This window comes from Vombatus ursinus, unplaced genomic scaffold (genome assembly GCF_900497805.2).
Source record: "Vombatus ursinus unplaced genomic scaffold, bare-nosed wombat genome assembly UNPS02009770.1, whole genome shotgun sequence".
Classification (NCBI taxonomy): Eukaryota; Metazoa; Chordata; class Mammalia; order Diprotodontia; family Vombatidae; genus Vombatus; species Vombatus ursinus.
The window spans coordinates 9,827,494-9,845,976 of NW_020949548.1; the positions used below are offsets into that span (position 1 = coordinate 9,827,494).

The 18,483-nt window shown below is 42.0% G+C and overlaps 2 protein-coding genes across 7 annotated transcripts in view; one reads left to right on the top strand and one right to left on the bottom strand.

Annotated features, from left to right (window-relative positions):
- Positions 1-4,663, top strand: part of BTBD10 (BTB domain containing 10) — a 93,907-nt gene extending 89,244 nt beyond the window's left edge. For all 3 annotated transcript variants that reach the window (XM_027852672.1, XM_027852673.1, XM_027852671.1), the window contains one exon: positions 3,550-4,663. In XM_027852672.1, coding sequence (XP_027708473.1) covers positions 3,550-3,860 — 311 coding nt within the window. In that variant the 3' untranslated portion in view covers positions 3,861-4,663. The remainder of the gene's footprint in view (positions 1-3,549) is intronic.
- A 799-nt stretch (positions 4,664-5,462) lies between these two features.
- The window catches only part of ARNTL (aryl hydrocarbon receptor nuclear translocator like), a 90,714-nt gene continuing 77,693 nt past the window's right edge, over positions 5,463-18,483 (bottom strand). For all 4 annotated transcript variants that reach the window (XM_027852604.1, XM_027852605.1, XM_027852602.1 and 1 more), the window contains 6 exons: positions 17,731-17,881; positions 14,471-14,559; positions 13,622-13,730; positions 12,220-12,313; positions 6,763-6,865; positions 5,463-6,093 (listed from right to left, as the gene is read on the bottom strand). In XM_027852604.1, the coding sequence (XP_027708405.1) occupies positions 5,933-6,093; positions 6,763-6,865; positions 12,220-12,313; positions 13,622-13,730; positions 14,471-14,559; positions 17,731-17,881 (707 nt within the window). In that variant the 3' untranslated portion in view covers positions 5,463-5,932. The remainder of the gene's footprint in view (positions 6,094-6,762; positions 6,866-12,219; positions 12,314-13,621; positions 13,731-14,470; positions 14,560-17,730; positions 17,882-18,483) is intronic.

The following is an 18,483-nucleotide window of genomic DNA, read 5'->3' on the forward strand; positions in this document are numbered from 1 at the left end:
GACCAAGATGGATAGAATGAATCTCCAAAAAAGGAGAGGTTGCTGAGGGATGAGGGCAGAAAGTCATTCTAAAAGTGAGAGAGAAGCAAGGAATATGCCTTTCTCATCTTGGCGCCATGCTTCAAGGGGCACAGGAGGAACTCCCTGTACTACATAGGCTGACCAGGGATACTTGGGGTGGTAAAGAGCCATATCTTTGTTAGCACCAGAAGATGCAAAGATTGTGAAACGGTGGATAGATTGCCGGACTTGGAGTCAGGAAGATCTCAGTTCAGACGCTTTAACTGTACTGCTAGGCAAGTCTTCTGACCTCTCTCAGCCTGGGTTTCCTCATCTGTAAAATGAGGATGATAGGAACACCAGCCTCACGTAACATGTGAAGTATTTTGCGAACCTTGAAGTACCATGTAAACGCTTGCAAGGATAAAAGTGAGCATAACAGTAGAGGATAGTAAGAGCTGGTGGAAGGGTCCTTCGAGGTTGTCTGCTGAGAAAGATCGTCACTTGCTCATGATCACACACATAGGAAATGGTAGTCAGCTTTTCTGACTCCATATCCAACACTGTTTTCCCTGTACCATAGTGGGAAGGCCAAAGATGATACAGACTTTGGAGAGATTGAGCTGAGATAGATAAAAATGAGAGTATGGGGAGAGGATTTTGACCTTGGAAGATACTCATTTTGAATCATGAGATAGTCTTGAAAATAGGAGATGAGAATTGGTCTATAACATGGGGAATAACCAGCTGAAGGGGGTCTTCACTCTCTGGGACGCTGTAATGACTGAGCATATCGTTTCCATGCTCTTGTTGCTTCGTTTCCAGTGTCTTAAAAGTTCTGAGATCTAGCCAGCGTGCTCATCATCTGAGAAGTCGACGTACTGGCTTGATTGACTCTGTGACAGAGCATAGGAAGAGACCCAGAACGTGGGGAAGTGGGCCTGGGGCACAGGGCTGTTCTCTCCTACTGTGAAGTTAGTTCTTGCCTTTCCGGTTCTAAGAAACATAGGCAGCATTGCTGCATTGAGAAAATGGTGTTTTGGGTATTGGCTTTCTTTCCCTTTTAAATAAATGAGAAATTCTGGCTAATTTACTTTCCACTCTGATTACTACAAAATAGGCCATTTTGTATTTTTTTTTTTAGAATCGCTCATACCTGATGATGTAAGTAACTACATACAGTTTACTAGGCTCATAGCGTTAGAGCTGGAAGGGACCTCAGAGGCCATCCAGTCCAGTACCCTTATTGTACAGTTGTGGAAACTGAGGCCCAGAGGTTGTGACTTGCCCAAGGTCACACATGTTTTTAAGGGTCAAGGTGAAGGTCAAGACGGACCTGATGTAGAGTTTATAGGGCTGAAAGGGTTTGGTGCTCCATCTAGTGGACAAATACCTTATTAAAGACAGGACCTCTGTCTCAGGGAAATTTCCTAGAGATTTAAACAAAAACAAAGCAAAACAACTCACACGGTTTTCTTGATTTGTGTATATGTGGATATTTCTGTTTAGAGCAATTCCAGTTTCATGTGTGATGTACATTTTTGGATAGTTTGAGTGACAGCTAGGAGCAGGTAAACTTTGAATGGTGTGCCCTTCAAATAGTCTTTCAGAGACCTTGTTGGTAGCTTGAGTCTAGAGAAAAGGGTACTTCTTGTTTGTCAGTCTTCCTACATGACTCATGTACATTCCTTTCCATTTTATTTTGCCACCTAGTAACCCCAATGAAGAATGAGTCTTCCGTTGTCCTGAACGTAAACCATTTTCTGTAAGCTGTGGCTCTCTCATTGCCCAGCATATGTGTACCCCACCTCCCCCACCCCAGTTTTCCTTTAGCATGACTTGTGCATTCCCCAACTACAGTTTATAGAGTTAACACTCTGGCGTTTTGGTATGGTGGGAAGAGGTCTGAGCCTGGCATCAGGGTTTCATACCCTGCTTTTGACACTGTATGTGACCCTAGGGCCGATTTTTCCTCCTTCGTAATAAGGTGGGCTTTGTGGTTTGTCCTTTCTTGGAGAGGACCATGACATCAGGGAGATGATGACATGACTTGCAGTTGACATTGATTTGAGTGAGGGAGGGCTATGCAAGGTCACCAGCCTCACTTTCTTCTCCAGGGCCATCTGGGTCCAGTGGCCAGATATCAATCAGGATGACTGGAGATGGCCTAGGATGCAGTGGGAGACCTTGGCCCTTTTAAGCTAAGGTCTTTTCAGGTTCTCACTTTGAGTTAACACTCATTCAGTCAATTAGGCCTTTTTAAGGAGTGAGTCTAGGGATGGCCCCTTTAATGTAAAAAGAAAAAAATCAAACTGGGAGGAGAAGACCCTCAGGGTTGTTGGCCAAAAGAGAAAGTTCCTATTTACCTTCACTGTGTGCCTGGAGGGCCCAAAAAATAACCATTAAGAGGTGCTTGGGCAGGGACCTATTGTCCAGTCTATGAGCTCCAGAGTGAATTGGGTTTAAGGCTTGGTCTTTCAGAAAGAAATCAAGCCAGTAAACCCCAAGTTAACTGGGTAGCTTTCAGCCATCACAATTTACCTTTCTTTGGGCAGAATACCCTAAGGTTAGGGGACAGGACAGGAGAGGAGAGAGAGAGAAGATTGGGCTAGATGTTCTCTGAAGTTCCTTCTTGTTCTGGATCTGTGATCCTGTGTACATCATTTTCTCTGCCTAATATACTCTTTCCACCTTTCTGAATCCTTCCCTGTTCCTCAAAGCTTTCTTAGCATTATCTCTTCTGTACCTCTCCCTGGGTGGTCATCTTTGCTTTCCTGATCTACCCTACTTCTTTGGCATTTATCATGAACAGCCCTAGGACACCTTGCCTTGTTTTTTGTTTTTTTTTTAAATGCAGGTCAGGTGCTCAGTCAATACTGTTTGAATAAATAGGCTAGTAAGCCTAGGGACAAGGGAGAAGCTGTTTCATTAAAAAGTCAGCAAGGAAAGTAGGATTTTGATTCAAGAGGTAGCCATCTGTTTTTGAAACTGTGGTTTTAGGGTAGGTGGAATTTCATTCTCTTGAATTTTTTGTCCAAGGAGAGGGATTTGAAAGTTGCCCCATTTAACTGGTAAAATGTAAACTTCCATATTTTTTTTCTTTCTGCTTATTAGTAAAACTATACGCTTAACTGATTTGCAAAAAGAAATGCTTCCTATTTTCTCTTAATAACAACTAGTTTAATAGGTTTTTAAGGTTTGCAAAGCATTTCCTCACTACAACCTCGAGACAGTAGCTGTTGCAAGTATTATCATCATTAAACTGAGGCTTGTAGGCTACTGTCTCCCGTCTTTCCCACGACTGCAGTTATAGTAAAGTGTGTGAGGCTATGTGTGAATCTTTTGTCTCCTGACTCCATGTCTAACTGAGTGCATGACTTTGTCATGCATCTGCTGTTCTGATGTGTTAAAAGTATAGATCCCCTAATGTGAGAGCAAGAAAAGATTTTACAAATCTTCTAGTCTAATTTGCAGATAGTATAGATGAAGAAAATTGGGGTTCCAAGAAGTTATGTATTTCATCCATTTGTGCAAAATCTTTTCCTTTAGGGTATCCCACTTACAAAGAGAAAGTCAAGAAGAGGCCTGGTGGGCGCCCAGAAGTAATTTACAACTACGTCCAAAGACCATTTATTCGCATGTCCTGGGAGAAGGAGGAAGGAAAAAGTCGGCATGTGGACTTCCAATGTGTGAAAAGTAAGTCTATCACAAACCTCGCAGCAGCTGCCGCAGACATTCCCCAGGACCAGCTGGTGGTCATGCATCCGACACCCCAAGTGGATGAGCTGGATATCCTCCCTATTCCTCCTCCTCCTGGCAGCAATGAGATGGATTCTGAAGGACAGAGTCCAATGCTGTGATGGAGGCAGCCCGTCTCACAAATGCTAGCATGCTCCTCTCACCAGTGATGCTGCCCTCATTCTTCGGCACTGCAATGCCACTGTTCTTCATTGTGAAATGCACACACCAGTGTTTAGGAGATTGCAGTGTGGACTTTTTTTTTTAAAAGACCAAAGGTATCAATTTGACATCCTGAGGTTCCACGTATATAAATGTATTTGTTTACCAGTAGGTTTGTGAAATTGGTTCTTTGTATGCTGGACGGTTCTCTCACATTTAGAAATGGTGGGATTGGCAGTAGGGGGTACTCGTGTACCTTTACCATAGATGTTGGCCACAGCCCCGACAAAATGCAGTAACATAATTTTGATAGTAGCACTTTATAAATGGTGGTTCCGTGGAATTCTTAAAGCCATTTTTTATAGTTGTGATGCACAATACAAATTTAAACAAGTGCTTCTATCAAAGCCTCTTCAGCAAAAGATGGAAATGCAGTAGGTTTTGCTGCTCACTGTTGAGTGAGCACAAAGTAAGTATTTACCATTGGGCTCATTGAGTGATTAGGGTGATATTCAGTAGCTGTTTAGTCTGTTTCCTAGTGCAGTTTTTCACTTATCTTGTGTGAGTCACATGCAGGGATGTGAACAGCAGAGGTGATTTATCATCCAGTCTGCCTTACCCTTAATCTGTTCACAGATATTTATTTACTGACAAGGTGTTTTCATAAATGTCATGGGATAGGAATGAAGTGTTCACTTCTCGTTTACTAAATGATTGTAAACTTGAGTTTTTCATTGAAATAAACTTACATTGTTTTCATGTTTCTGACCAGATTATTAATTCTTAGAATCAGCAGATTGTTTGCTTCGTCATTCCTGTTTGGATGGCATAAAGGCAGACCCCTAATAATCATCACAGCTATATTACATTATGGCACTGCCTTCAAACTAGCAAATAGTACCTTGCATATAACAAGCCTCCTGATCCCCAAGGATACTGAAAGGTTAGGTGCTTTAGAATTGAGGGTACACCATTTCCTGGACTAGGTGTTTTTGGTTTTATTTTTTTGGCTAGGCAATGGGATTAAGTAACTTGCCCAGGGTCACACAGCTAATAAGTGTCAAGTGCCTGAAGCCGCATTTGAACTCGGGTCCTCCTGACTCCAAGGCCAGAGCTCTATCCACTGCACCACCTAGCTGCCCCAGAGGGTATACCATTTCCAATCCTTCTAGCATTACCTAAGGGTGCTAGTGGAAAGAATAATTATTGTTATCCATAACTAGTTATCATAAACCAAAATAATGCTGAGAATCAAATTCTGAACTTAAATTTCAAGGATAGATGCTAAAATGTCTGTGATACATCATTTTTGCTTTCAGAATTAATGTCTATATGAACATTGTGGTTCCATTTTAGTGAAAACATAACCTGTAAATACCTGAGCCAAAGGGAAAGCATACTAAGTCGTTTACCATGAAAGTAAAGAGGGAATGGAGAGCATGATAATCATCATGATAGTTAAAGTTAGTGACAGAAATGTTCTTTTTAAATTACTTATTTAAAAAGTAAATAGTATTTTATAGAACAAAGGAAACATTTATTTTAAAAATATTTAACTGTCTAATACATTACACTTTAACCCATATTTATAGTAAAGGATTCTTACAAGAAAGAATAAACAGCTTTATGATACAATTAGTATAAGAAATGTCCACATGGGGGACCTCTTTGTAGTGTAAAAACACCGTACATCTGAAATGACTGTTTGCATATAAAAGCTACCAATGATGCTTCTGTGCACAATGATTTAAAAATTCAACACGAACAGAATCCAAAATATACAGTTAATGCAAGCTATTCACAGCTAGCTCAATAATCAATGATGCAGAAACACTGTAGCGGTTTTAGTTCCACTTTGTCTTAAGTTACACATAGTAGGATTGACTTGTATCAATGGCTTTGAGATAGCTTTTATGAAGTTTGAACATAAAAGCTATTATCTCTTTATCCAAGAAACTTCACAGATGGTCAAACTCCACCAATAATGCACTTTCATACTGCAGATGTTGCTGAAGCAACTATACAGTAATGTTTAAAGTGGCCAAGGTAAGTCACTGAAGTCCACAGGGCCACCAAGACCAGCATCTGCTTCCAAGAGGCTCATGATGACTGCCATGGCTGCTTCGTCATTACTGGGGCTGCTGGAACCTTGGTCGTTATCAATCATGTCTATACCAACATGGGGGTTCTCACCTGAATAGAAAACAAACGTATTAGTGGTCAAAATCACTTCGTATAATTCCTACATCAAACTTTTGGTATTCTGAACTCAGTGTTAATTTTAAGCAAATCTTTCTCTCTATTGCAGAGGCGGGGGCCCTTTTTTTCTATTAAGATTGTAGGAGAAAGATAAAATCACCAAATTTTTAGATTTAAGAACACAGCTAAATTCTGTGGATATCAGAAACATTTAAAATATAATTCAATTCCATATTAATTAAAAGGGAGAAGGGTCTGTTACAGAGGAGGAAGAAAAAAGGGAGATCAGAGACTGATTTATAAAAGAGAAAGGTAAATAGGAAGATTAGGGAGAAAAGCTCTGTAGGTTCTTTTTTAAATAGAAGTTAGGTGACTGACTATTGTTTATAACTCCTCAGCTATTATTTTTGTCCCCAAAACTTCAAATTCCCCTCTCAAAGCCCTAGCCCACATTGCAAGCTATACTAGCTTACTAACTTCCTACTCGTACTAGCCTAACTTGCTGCTAAAATTTGGGGTGGTGGGATCTGGGATGGGGGAATGGGGCCACACCTTCAGGGAGACAAAGCTGATTTGTATAAAAACTCTTAAATATCATTAAAAAAAACCACCTTACTGTATTTGCCAGGTTTATTGAAGAGATTTATTATCAATGCTACTTACCAAGAATAGAGGAACTGTCAGAATATGGATAGCCAGGGTTATCTTGGATTTGCCCTGGTAGGAGTCCAGCAGAAGGAATGTCTGGAGTTCCTCCATTTAAAATCTATCAAACAGAGAAAAGCATAGGAGTTTTCATTATTTAAACTCAAATGTTATACAAGCAGAATGATCACTAAGAAAAAAAAAAACAGAGGCCATTTGAAATAGCCTTAACTTGGAAAATTTCTTGTGGTAATTTTTTTAAAAAAATGTTACAAAAGTTAGTGGGGGAAGAAAATCTTCACTCGTAAAATCGTTCTCTGTTTATTGGTTCAGGACCATCAGTCCATGGTGAAGAACTCTCTCTGTATTAGTAGTACCTTAGAATTTACTGCTTAATGTCCAATCTTGACCACTAAATGTTAACAGGCCCATATCGTCGATGTTGATTACCAACTTTGTCTTTCAGAATGATAGGGAAGAATGACACAACTACTCCAACACCTCCAAGCCAGGGAAACAGGTAAAAACGTAGAACTTAAAGGATGCTCTTAGATTTGCATTCAGACCTAGAATCATCAAATGAACCCACCTCTATTAAGAGCCTCTTACACTAGGCATTGTGATAGGGATAGTGGCACAATGGGGAGATTCTCCCCCCTTCCTTCTGCCCTTTTATATATCCAGGAGGCGGACATTTTAAAAAGCTCTCTATAACTAGGATACGGTGAGAAGCTAGCTGCAGAGAAATGTGCTATGCCTGAAGGGGGAAGGCCCTGGAGGCCTTCTCTATGGCTTTGGACCTTCACAGTGCCCCCATTTTCAAACTAATTTAAGACTGATGAACTACTAGCTCTACAGCTTTTCCCAAGTAGGTAACTGGCAAAATTGTTATCAACAATAAAACTTCAAATCCAATCACAGCAACCATGAAGACTTATTGTTCCAGGTACAACCCACACTTTTGCTCCTCTGTACCTTTGCTGAATTGTTCCCTGTGCCTAGAACTGGTTCCCACTTCAACCCCTCTTCCAATAAGAAGTGATCGTCTTCATCTGTACTGCTTCTGTAACACTGTCCTAACCTTGAACACTTAGCATTCTGCTCTGATTATTGTGTCCAGGTTTTCTCTTTTTGCATAGAAATATTCCAAGAGAACAAGACTGTATCTAATTAGCATTGTACCCACAGAGCCTTACACAGACACTTCCTTCCGTGGATCTAAGCTTATCACTGTGGGTGTTCCTACTGTGGGTGTTGTAGATGACAGATTAGAATCTACCCATGCATTCTCATCCTCTGCAGTTCTTGTCCATGTCCATGTCCATGTCCATGTCCATGTCCATATCTGTCTCCACCAAAATTGGATACTTAATAAGTATCCTCCATCATATTGAATTCTTTGTATCTCACTTGGTGCACTAGCAGCTGACAATGATTGTTCAAGAAATGATCTGAACTGAAAAGTCCTATTACTTGTATTATTTATTATGCTATGCACATAATAGGCACTTAATAGATATTAGACTGAAGTTTGCCTTTAAAAAATCTAATCAAACTCTCTCAACTCTGAGAGGCTGTTTGTAAAGTACTCAAAGAATTGCTAATGAATAAAAGGTTTAAAGGACTCTGGTCAGCTGAATGGCAAATGCAGAGGGGGAAGAGATGAGTTTAGGGTTGCTTTAGGGTTCATCAGAAAGATGGCATAGGAACTTCCTTTCTTTGAATAGACTGGACATAAATATTATCTATCCCCCAAACACTGGTCTTCCTTACGACTTTACTTTTTCTGTTTCTGGCACCCCAATCCACTTTGTCTCCCATATATGAAATGGTAGGGTTATCTTTGATTCTTGTTCCCAGACCTCCTAACATCATCAAATAACAGATGTAAAATGCTTTGCGAATCTGAAAATGTTATATACACATCTCTCTCATCCTTCCTCTTTATTCCCACTACTGCCAGTGATGAGTGAGGTAACTCACCTCATATCATCTGTTTATTTTACAGACCACAGCAGATTCCTAACATTATCTTCTTGACTCAATTCTCTCCCCCTTCCAATCTGCCTGTCATACCTCCCATCTGCTCAGAAATATTTAGGGGTTTCCTTAATGCCTAGTGAATCAAGTTCAAACTCCTCTGCCTGGTACACCACCTGGCAGTGCCGTACCTTTTATCTAGTCTTATCTCATTATTTTTTATGTATTTTACTCTGCCTCCAAACAGAAGCATACAGCAGACATTTAATGAATGTGTATTTATTGTGGTTTTAACTGGATCCTGATATAGAGCTTACTTTCTGAACTAACCATGAATGTGGTAATGAGAGGCAGCGACCTTAGAAAACAGGATACTGGGGCAACGAATAACAACACAAAAGATCTCTTGTCTTCCTGGCTCATGTATTCAAGATAAAACAATTAAGATGGATGGATACTACCATTTCTGGTGATTCATATGTGCACAAATGATGCTTTCTGGATTTCTTTTGTGGCAGTGTTGCCAAAGACTACCAAGACTTGCATGAAAAACTGAAGGCCACTTGGAGCACTGATGGTATTTTCCTCATTGCTGCCCACTGAAGGAGGGCTTTAAAAGAGAAAAAAAAGATTGGAGGTTGAGAAAATGAAGTGAGAGATTGGAATCTGGATTTCTAAATCATGGGTTAAAGAATGGTACTGACAGACCCCTGGACATACAGCATAGCTATCAGAGGCTCGTAGGAATGCATTTATATGGCATCTTGCATATCTAATCAAAAGGGCTTCAAAATGGGAAAGATAGGAAAGGCTGAAAACTGCTAAGCCATCTCCATGATAACTATAATGGAGCTAGAACAGCACTTGAGGCACACGGTTTCACAGGAGGCAAACTTCAAGAAAAAAGACAGCAGCAAAACCACAACTTCAAATTAGGATAAGCACCAAGCAAGATGAATGCAAAGAGGAAAATGAAACCACCTCTGTATCACTGAGACTGAGTAGGGGGGCACTGCTAGATAGGTAACACAGGTGGGGAAGTGGGGAGAAAAAGGGAGAATGGGTGTATGAGGGTGAAGAAGCAACACTGTAAGTGACACCAGAGAATAAAAGCACGGTGGGGAATATTCATACGAAGATCAGCGGAGGGACAAACGCGACTGATTTTGTCTTTGGGTATGACAGACCCCCTGCACAAAAAGAAGACACAGCTGGAGAGTGTGTAGAGAGATGACAAACCTGATAAAAAAGGCACGTATCGATACACTTGGGGTATTTATCCATCTCCTGGAACACTGTCTACCAAAAGCAGAGATAATTAATAACTTTTTGACTTGCCTTAATGATGTCACTTACCTTTGAAAGAAAGGAAAATTGGTTATTGGAGTGGAAGTGAGGGAGCCTTAGGAGGAAGTGACCATTACAATTAAAAGTCTGTGATAGGAAAGCCAGATGTAATGCAATTATGCACGCTGTATTTTAAAACGGCACAGAGAATGGATAGGTAGGATCCTATGAAATAAAATTCTATGAAGAAATTCAGCTCAGGAGGGATAAAAACTCTTAGGAATGAAATTCTGAAAACATGAAGGGAAACAACGACAATGAGGAAAAATGGGATTTGTCTGAAGAGACTGCTCTGAATAGAAAGTATTCACTAACCAGTTTATATTTTTAAAAGACACGTAGAGAAGATGGAAGCAAGGTCTTCCTGATATCAACAGGATGAATCCCCAAAGTGGCTCTCATTAGAATCTTACTAGAATCAGGAATGTTAAAAGCTCAGCATGTGCTGAGGCTTGTAGGGCAGGCTGAGCACTACCCAAAAGGTGGGGAGAACCAGGAGGATCAAAGAAGAGATCCCACAGAAGGAAAGATCTACATGCACCATCAAGTAATTACTCGGGCTCTGTTTTCTTTGGAAAGAACAACTTTTTGGCTGAAAGGGACAGGCCAAAAAATAGGATAATAGGGAGTTGGGAGCCACAATAAATAAGGAAATGTGAATTCAAGTTACCTGGTCAAGATGAACTACGTCCTTGGATACTGCTCTGGTCAGACAATATATGAAGGATTACATTCAGTTATGGGTTTAAGAAAGCTACTGATACTTGGAAAATGTCCAGAGGAAGGTGACCAGAATGACTATAGAGTGAAGGACCTTGAGTCTATACCATAGGAGAATACGGTGAAAGAAATGGGTCTATTTAATGTGGAGTAGGTGGGGGTGGAGGGATGGAGGCAGGTACAGCAATGATATCTGTCTTAAAGTAGTGGAGTGCCTGTCAAGGTGACAGGGCATGCAGAGTTGGGAACTAAAGGTCTAAGTTACCAAGAGGCAGGTTTGGAGTTAACTGAAGAAAATCTTAACAATTAGAGATATTCAAAAGTCAAATGGATGGCCCTGGGAGATGGAGTTCCCCCTTACTGGGAGTCTTCAGGCAGAGGTCAGAAGATCTCACCTGTCAGGTACGGTCTAACAGGGATTCTTTTCCAGATGTTCAGCAAACCTGATGGCCTCTGAAGTTCCTCCCAACCCCCATTCTGGGTTCCATGACACCTGGCCCCCTAACACTTCTGTTCTGTGTAGTCTATGGTCTCTATTACTTACTGCAAACTCCACCTATTTCCAAGCACAGGGTGGTGGGTATGTAGATTCACTGGGATAAGAGAGGTTCTTTTGGTGACTTGGGGTCTGGTAGGTTGGTGACAAGAGGGAACAGCCCATACGTCAGGAGAAATTAGTCATGTGGCTTATGCTGTGGGTGGCCAACTCCCACATACACTCTGGAAGTGCTACTTTTACTCTTGGACTGTTTTTGAACCCTTTTCTTGGACAAATATGAAAACAGATGAATGCATATATGCTCAGAAAACAATATACAAAGCAGGGGAAAATAGCCCTTCAGGTGGGGTGGGAAGAGGCCTCCCCAAGGAGAACTCTTGGTGAGAGCTCACAATCTTCAGTGTGTCACAATCTTCAGCTTGGCTTCTATGCCCTCATAGATATAGTGAAGGAACTGGGTCTGTTTAACCTGGAGTAGACAAGACTTGAGGGGAGGGGATAGGCATAGGACTGGTCACTGTCTTCAAGTAGTTGAATTTTCAGGCTGGTAATCTCATTTCCCCACAAAGTGCAGTAATATAAATTTCATCCTTTCAAACCCAGGAGGAGACATTTCAAATAGGCTTTATCCCCCAGTTGAAGGTGTACATATACCACTGTAAACATGCTTGTACGATTTTATACCTGGACACGTGCAATGACTTACATAAGCAAATACATGCACGTAAATGTATGTCTGCTTATGTGAATATACATGAGCACATATGCATATAAAGTCTTACAGTGCTCATTAAAGAATCAAAATAATTGCAGTTCTTCTCTTTTAGAAAGCTGTTCTTGTATTGTTCAGTGACCTCAGTTCCATTCTTTGAGACCTCAGGTTTAAGGAGGTGGGGACCACAGTGGGTGGTAGAATTCAGAAGTCTTACCTTCTTGCCTCCTGGGGAAGATGCATCAGGGGGAGGTGTGCTTGTGATGTTCAATGGGCTGGAACCACAGCTAGAGGGTGATGACCCCCTTATCCTGTCACAGAAAGGGAAGGCTTGAGTGGGAAGTCATAGTGAGAGTTGGGAAGGAAGGAGAGAAGGGATTCAAACTCTGGTTGGAGAACACTTTCTCCTATGGTCAGGCATTTCACAAACATCTTGGGTTTGGTATTTGGACTTTCAAATGGCACAGACAGTCAGCTGGTTTCATTCTTTTGTTGTCTATTAGGCTGGAGAAACCTTTTAAGTTATCACTTCCCCTATCCTTGCTCCCAAAATCTCCTTAACCAGAGCCAAAGAGGTAAATCAATGAATTCAATCATTATACTTGCAGTCTAGAATAAAGCTGCACTGTCCATTTTAAGATTCAAACTTGACCCCCTTCTTTGGCCGGGTGGGGCTGAGTATGCTCCCATGAAAACTACTCAGCTGTGTGTATCAGCATGGATCTGTCCTCAAAGGTCACAGTGATTCTGATCCTGACCCCTTGGAGGTCTGGCCATTTTGCCACATCATACCTATTCAAGTAGGACTCAGGTATTTAATTATACTTCCTTTATGAAAACATACCCTCGGCCAGATGACCAGTGCTGTACAACTGCCAGTAAACTTAGCTCCCTTTTGGAGACAGCATTCCCCTAGCTGCCTGTACAGATTCTTGAGGGAACCCTGCTGAAACCTCATGCTGGATTCTTCTCAGCCCATACTCCACCCTCTGTCCTCTTTGTGTTTGTTGCAGGCCAGGTTAACATCTTGCTTTTCAATGCCCTGTAGTTGGGCTTCCTACATTTAGACGCCAGCATCCATCACAAAAGGAAAATTTGAGAGCATTTCTATTCTCCAAGTTCCCGAAGCTTCCCTTCCCAGAGGTTAAATAACTGACTCTTTATCTCATGAGGCTGGTCCATTAAGTTTTAAATTCAGGAATCCCTCGATTCCATGTCTTTTCATAAAGAACCTTCTATCATGCCCCTCCTCATTAATTTCCGTCATGGTGGTCCCTAATATTCTGAACTATTCTGGGTCATTTTCATGAATTCCGATATCAGAGCTCCCTTCCCAGTGAGGGATTATACTATGTTGTGAGATGTTCCGTCACCAGAACCAACTCTTCTTTGCCTTAGTACAACCTACAAAGTAGTCCCCAGGCCTAGGATGGAATGGGATTTGGCACACAGCTAACTGAGTCCCAAACACCAAATGACAACGGAGGCACCTCAAATGATTCCTTGTACATGATGCTCGACTGTCATGATTTTCTTAGGGACGCTAGGACCACTGTGTCAAGGGCCAACTTCTTCAATTGTTTCATTTTAAGGGGAGCAGATTAGAGGCTGCTACCTACCTATGTATCTCCATGATCTCTTCTGCAATCATTCTGCCAATTTTCCCTGCACCAGCTCTTGTTCCACCTGGAATTCCAGGAACAGTTGGATGGCTCCTCTTCTGTCCACCTATACCAAAGAAAGATGGAAAGAACCATTCACGGGAATGTTGCCCATTCATGGGAGAAAGGGGACGGAACTGGAAAGTGCTATTTTCCCTTAGAGTAAGTGAATTCAACAAATTACAATTGCTAGTTCTATGACACAGAACATCTCAGAACCTGTATTATACTATTTTAGTTTAAGATTTCAAAGATCTACAACTTCACTGGGGTGGGGGCCTCTTCCACTGGCACAGGTCAGTGGTCCCTCTTTGATCGTAAATAGTTTTCAAGTACTGTGGTGGCTGATGGAGAAATTCATCATCCTGTGGTTGTGTTCTTTTCATAGTACAGGACAAAGAACATGGACGCCTGTAACTCTGTGTGTGTGTGTGTGTGTGTGTGTGTGTGTGTGTGTGTGTGTGAGAGAGAGAGAGAGAGAGAGAGAGAGAGAGAGAGAGAGAGAGAGAGAGAGAGAGAGAGAGAGAGAGAGAGAGATTTACAGGGCTAACAACTGCACTTAACTTTAAAAAAAAAATTAAAAAAACCTTCTAGGATTCACAGAAAAATCTAAGCTATAAGGATCCTTTGATACTCCCAATTTGTTTAGGAAAGAGAATGGAAGTGTCTCCCTCTTTCCCTTCCTCCCACTCTCCTCCCTCCTTCCCTCCCTCCTCCCTCCTTCCCCCCCTCCTCCCTCCTTCCGTCCCATTACAATAGAGAATGTGATGTGAGGCTAGCCTCAATATCCCCAAAGAACATAATTACCTTCTCCAGAGGGCAGTATGCTATCCATGCTGTGGGGGGAAGCTGTAAGCTGTGGGAAAGTTGGGTCCCCGCTTTCTAGTACGTTGGCTCTGTGAACATCCCAGCAATAAGAGAAAGTGAGTCATGCCTACTTAGAACTTTTTGTCTTTCACCTTAGCAAAATCAGTAATCATGGACTTGCCTTACTGATAGTTCACCTTTAAAAGGTAGAGGAAGCAAAAAAGTGGTAACTGCTATTCTGGACTTGATTCTCACCCACAAGTAGCTACGGAAGTATAAATGACAGGAACTTTGGTGGGAATTGACCACAACATCTTAGAATTTGTATCAGAGAAAAGAAATCCCAGGTGTTGTCTAACATGTTCCCCAATTGCAAAAGGTCCACAAAAAAGATAAGTTTCCGTGTTTTAAATTTTACAGGCAAAGTTAGCCTTGGAGGGATGGGAAGCTCAAGAATGAAAATCTGAAGACACAAAGAGAAATAATTCCAATGATGAAGAAAAAGGAGAGTTGTGTAAGAGACTGATGGATACACAGGAATCCAGAATACCAACCTGGATTTTAAAAACATGCACAGAGGGTAGAAGCATGGGCTGATTGGTAACAAGATGATGAAAACAAAAGCATGGCATGGTCTTAAAAGGATGTCAGGAGTATTAAAGCTCAGGCCAAAGCTGACAGTGTTAAAAAAAACAAAACAATAACAACAACAACAAAAATAGTCTTTAAAATTATCAGGCAAAAGAATGGTATTAAAGAAGGAAGAGGATCACTAATCAGGGTGGATTGAAGATAATTTAATATGACAGAAGACAGAACTGCTCAACTCTTAGTTTGGTTCTGTTTTCTTTTCTTTTTTTTCCTCCGAGGCCTCTAGAAAGGGTACAACAGGCAGGAAAAATTCTAAGACAGTAAGAGTGCACCTAGCTGCCAGTGACGAATTCAAGTCCCCAGGCCTGGATGAACCACATTCCAGTGTACTGAAATCGTTGGCAGACAGAATTATTGAGCTACTTGTCAGTGATCTTTGAAAGATCCTGGAGAATGGCAGAGGTGCCACAGGACTAGAGAAGGGCAAGTATCCCATTTTCCAAAGGGGAAGAGACTGAGCAAACTAGGTTAGTGAGTTTGACTTCAATTCTTCCTAGCAAAATCTAAAACATTATGAAGGGGATAATTAATGAACATCTAGAAAAGGTAGCAGTGATGAAAAAACCATTTGGTTTTGAGACAAGGTCATGCCACTTAGATAGCTTACTTAGATTTTGGCAAAGCATTTATTTGCTTGTCTTTCATGCTATGCCTCTAGACAAGATGGAGATACAGGCTCTACAATAAACAGTAAAGTCTAGTGTAATCAGAACTGGTTGAATGGTCAGGTCCAAAGAGGTCTCCAGTGGAGGGTCCCAGGGATGAGACCTTGGCCCTCTGCCATTTGGCATTTTTATCAATGATTTGGAGAACGGCACAGATGGCATGCTCATGACACTGCAGATGACACCAAGCTGGGAGGGAGAGCAAATAAGTCGGACGGAATCAGGATCTAAAAGGTTCTTGATATGCTAGGACATGGAGCTGAATCTACTGAGATGAACTTTAATATGGATAAATGTAAAGTCCTACCCTGAAGTTCAAGAAATCCATTTCAAAAGTGTGAGATGCAGGAAGAAGCGTGTTAGGTCGCAGATCTTGTGAAGAAGCTCTAGAGGCGGAGTCAGTCAGTCAACAGTGCCACATGACAGCTGCATGAGCTGTAGCCAAGAAAGCCAATAAAGTCTTAGCCTTCAGCACTCCTCCGGGGTCAGAACACATCTAGCTAGAGCACGGTGTTCATCTCTGGGCACTATGCTTTTAGGAAGGACATTGATCAGCTACAGAGTGTCTAGGAAGGCAACCAGGATGGTGAAGAACGGTGAGATTAGGCAGCCCAGAGAAGAGAAGCTTAGAGGCCGGGCAGGGAAGAAAACATGAGAGCTGTCCTCCACTATGCCAAGGACTGCCCAGGGGTAGAGGGATTAGAGCTGGGGAGGGGTACAAGGGAAAGAGCTCTAGATAAATCCTGGGGCAACATCTTACTACCACTGTGATCCTGGAGAAGGGACTTCATGCTTCTTTGTCTCCGTGGGTTCATCCAGAAAATGGGGGGGTGGGGGGTGGGAAAGGGGAGTAGATCAAAAAGCCCCTAATATGCCTTCCAGTTCTAAATCAGTGAACCTAAGGCTGACATGAGAGGGTAGAGCTAAGCACAAAGGGTAGAAGTTATAGAAAGATGGATTTAGGGCTTAACCTAAGGAAAAACTTCCTGCCAGCAAGAGCTAACCATGACTGGAATGGGCTGCGTTAGATGGTGGTAGATCACCCCGACTGGAGTTCTTCAAGCAGAGGATGGAGGGCTGCCTGTCAGGGATGCTGCAGAGATTAGGCGTGGACTGGGCCAGACAGCCTCTTTAGTCCTTTCTAACATCATATTTCGTGACCCTGCTATTTCTGGACCTTGACAGGTCAGTAAATGAGACATTTTAGGACAGGCTTCCTTGATAATGGGTAATATGTGGCTATCAGCTGCTTTTCTATATCTCCATTCTGGAGCCTTTTTAGTCCACTCCCCAGTGGTGCTGGCACTAGCTATGACCCTGGCTACCCTGGTGGCTGTGCTGGGAATCTGCTGTGTGCTCCTTGCTCATCCTCTGTCATGACCAGAAGATCATGTAGTTACAGTGGGGGGGGGGGAGGCTCAAAAGGTTAACTGTGCAGACTGTACTACTCCCACTGAGTTCCATCTACTCTATTATTTTAAGTCAATAATTATAATCTTCCAGATAATACCGCTAAAAGTTGGTGCTGATGTGAATCCATCTTTAAAAAAAAATTGCAGCTTTAGAAAGAGTCCCATACTAAAGTTAAGAAAATGAACACACACATCAACATAGCTTTATCTTCATGCTTTACATGAAGGCTAATTTAGTTACTTCCTGTTGCAGTTACACAAACTGCGATAGGGAGGGGAGAGAGCATGAGGTGAAACCTACTTCACAAGGTTGTGAGGATCAGTAGTCAGCACTGTATAAATGCTTATTCCCTCCCCCTACTGCCTTTCTTTTGGTTCCCACACTAGCTTTGGTTGATAATCTTGGGGCATTCTGTCTATTTAAGCATGGAAGTGTTATTCTCTTTCTCTTTCTGTCCCACTCCAATAAGCAAAGTCAAATCGAAGTCATTTTCGTATTCGGAGACAAGGTTGGTAAAAAGGGAACACTTACGAAACGACGGTGTTGGTTGAGACAATGTATTCCACCTCCTTTGTCCAAGGGTTCATGAAACTGAACCAGCGACTTCTCAGTGTGATGAAAGAACCATCTTTGATTTTAAATTTATAGCAATTAGTTGTAATTTTTTCTCTTGTCTGTAAAACTGAAAATGTAAAGAGAATGTGAACATTGCTATTTCTTCCACCTGGCATGATAAATAAGGAAGAGAAAATGCCATGAAGATTACCAAAGGAATCATGGATTGTACATAGCACTGTCATTTGTTAAGTTTATGGCACTAGACAGTAAAAACTTCATGGGAGAGCTGTGAACCTTCACCAGCTTCGGAGAACAGTGTTTCCACTGAACTGGGAATCCATGACTACTTTCCAAAGCCTGTAAAAGCTAAGCACCCACACTCTGCTTTACATCCATCAGAGGGAGGAGAGGGGCAGCACAACCTGTGGCAGGCAGGACCAGGCTGTCGGGCTGGGAGGGGACCTGCGAGAGGCTGCCTTCCCTCTCTGAAGCTGAGTGGCCTCTGCTCCCAATGGGGGATTAGACTTGTTGGTGTCCAAGGACTGTCTCTGGGACAGCGCAGGCCTGGAGCAGCTATTCTGGACCATATGACCCTCTGGGGCTTCACTCTGATGGAGGTGATTGTATCTCTTTGGGTCCTTCCCCCCCAAAACCCCATCTCACATAGCTTTAGTGACTCTCTTCATTAAGCCACTATTAGGAAAACATGGCACCAGACAGCTAACT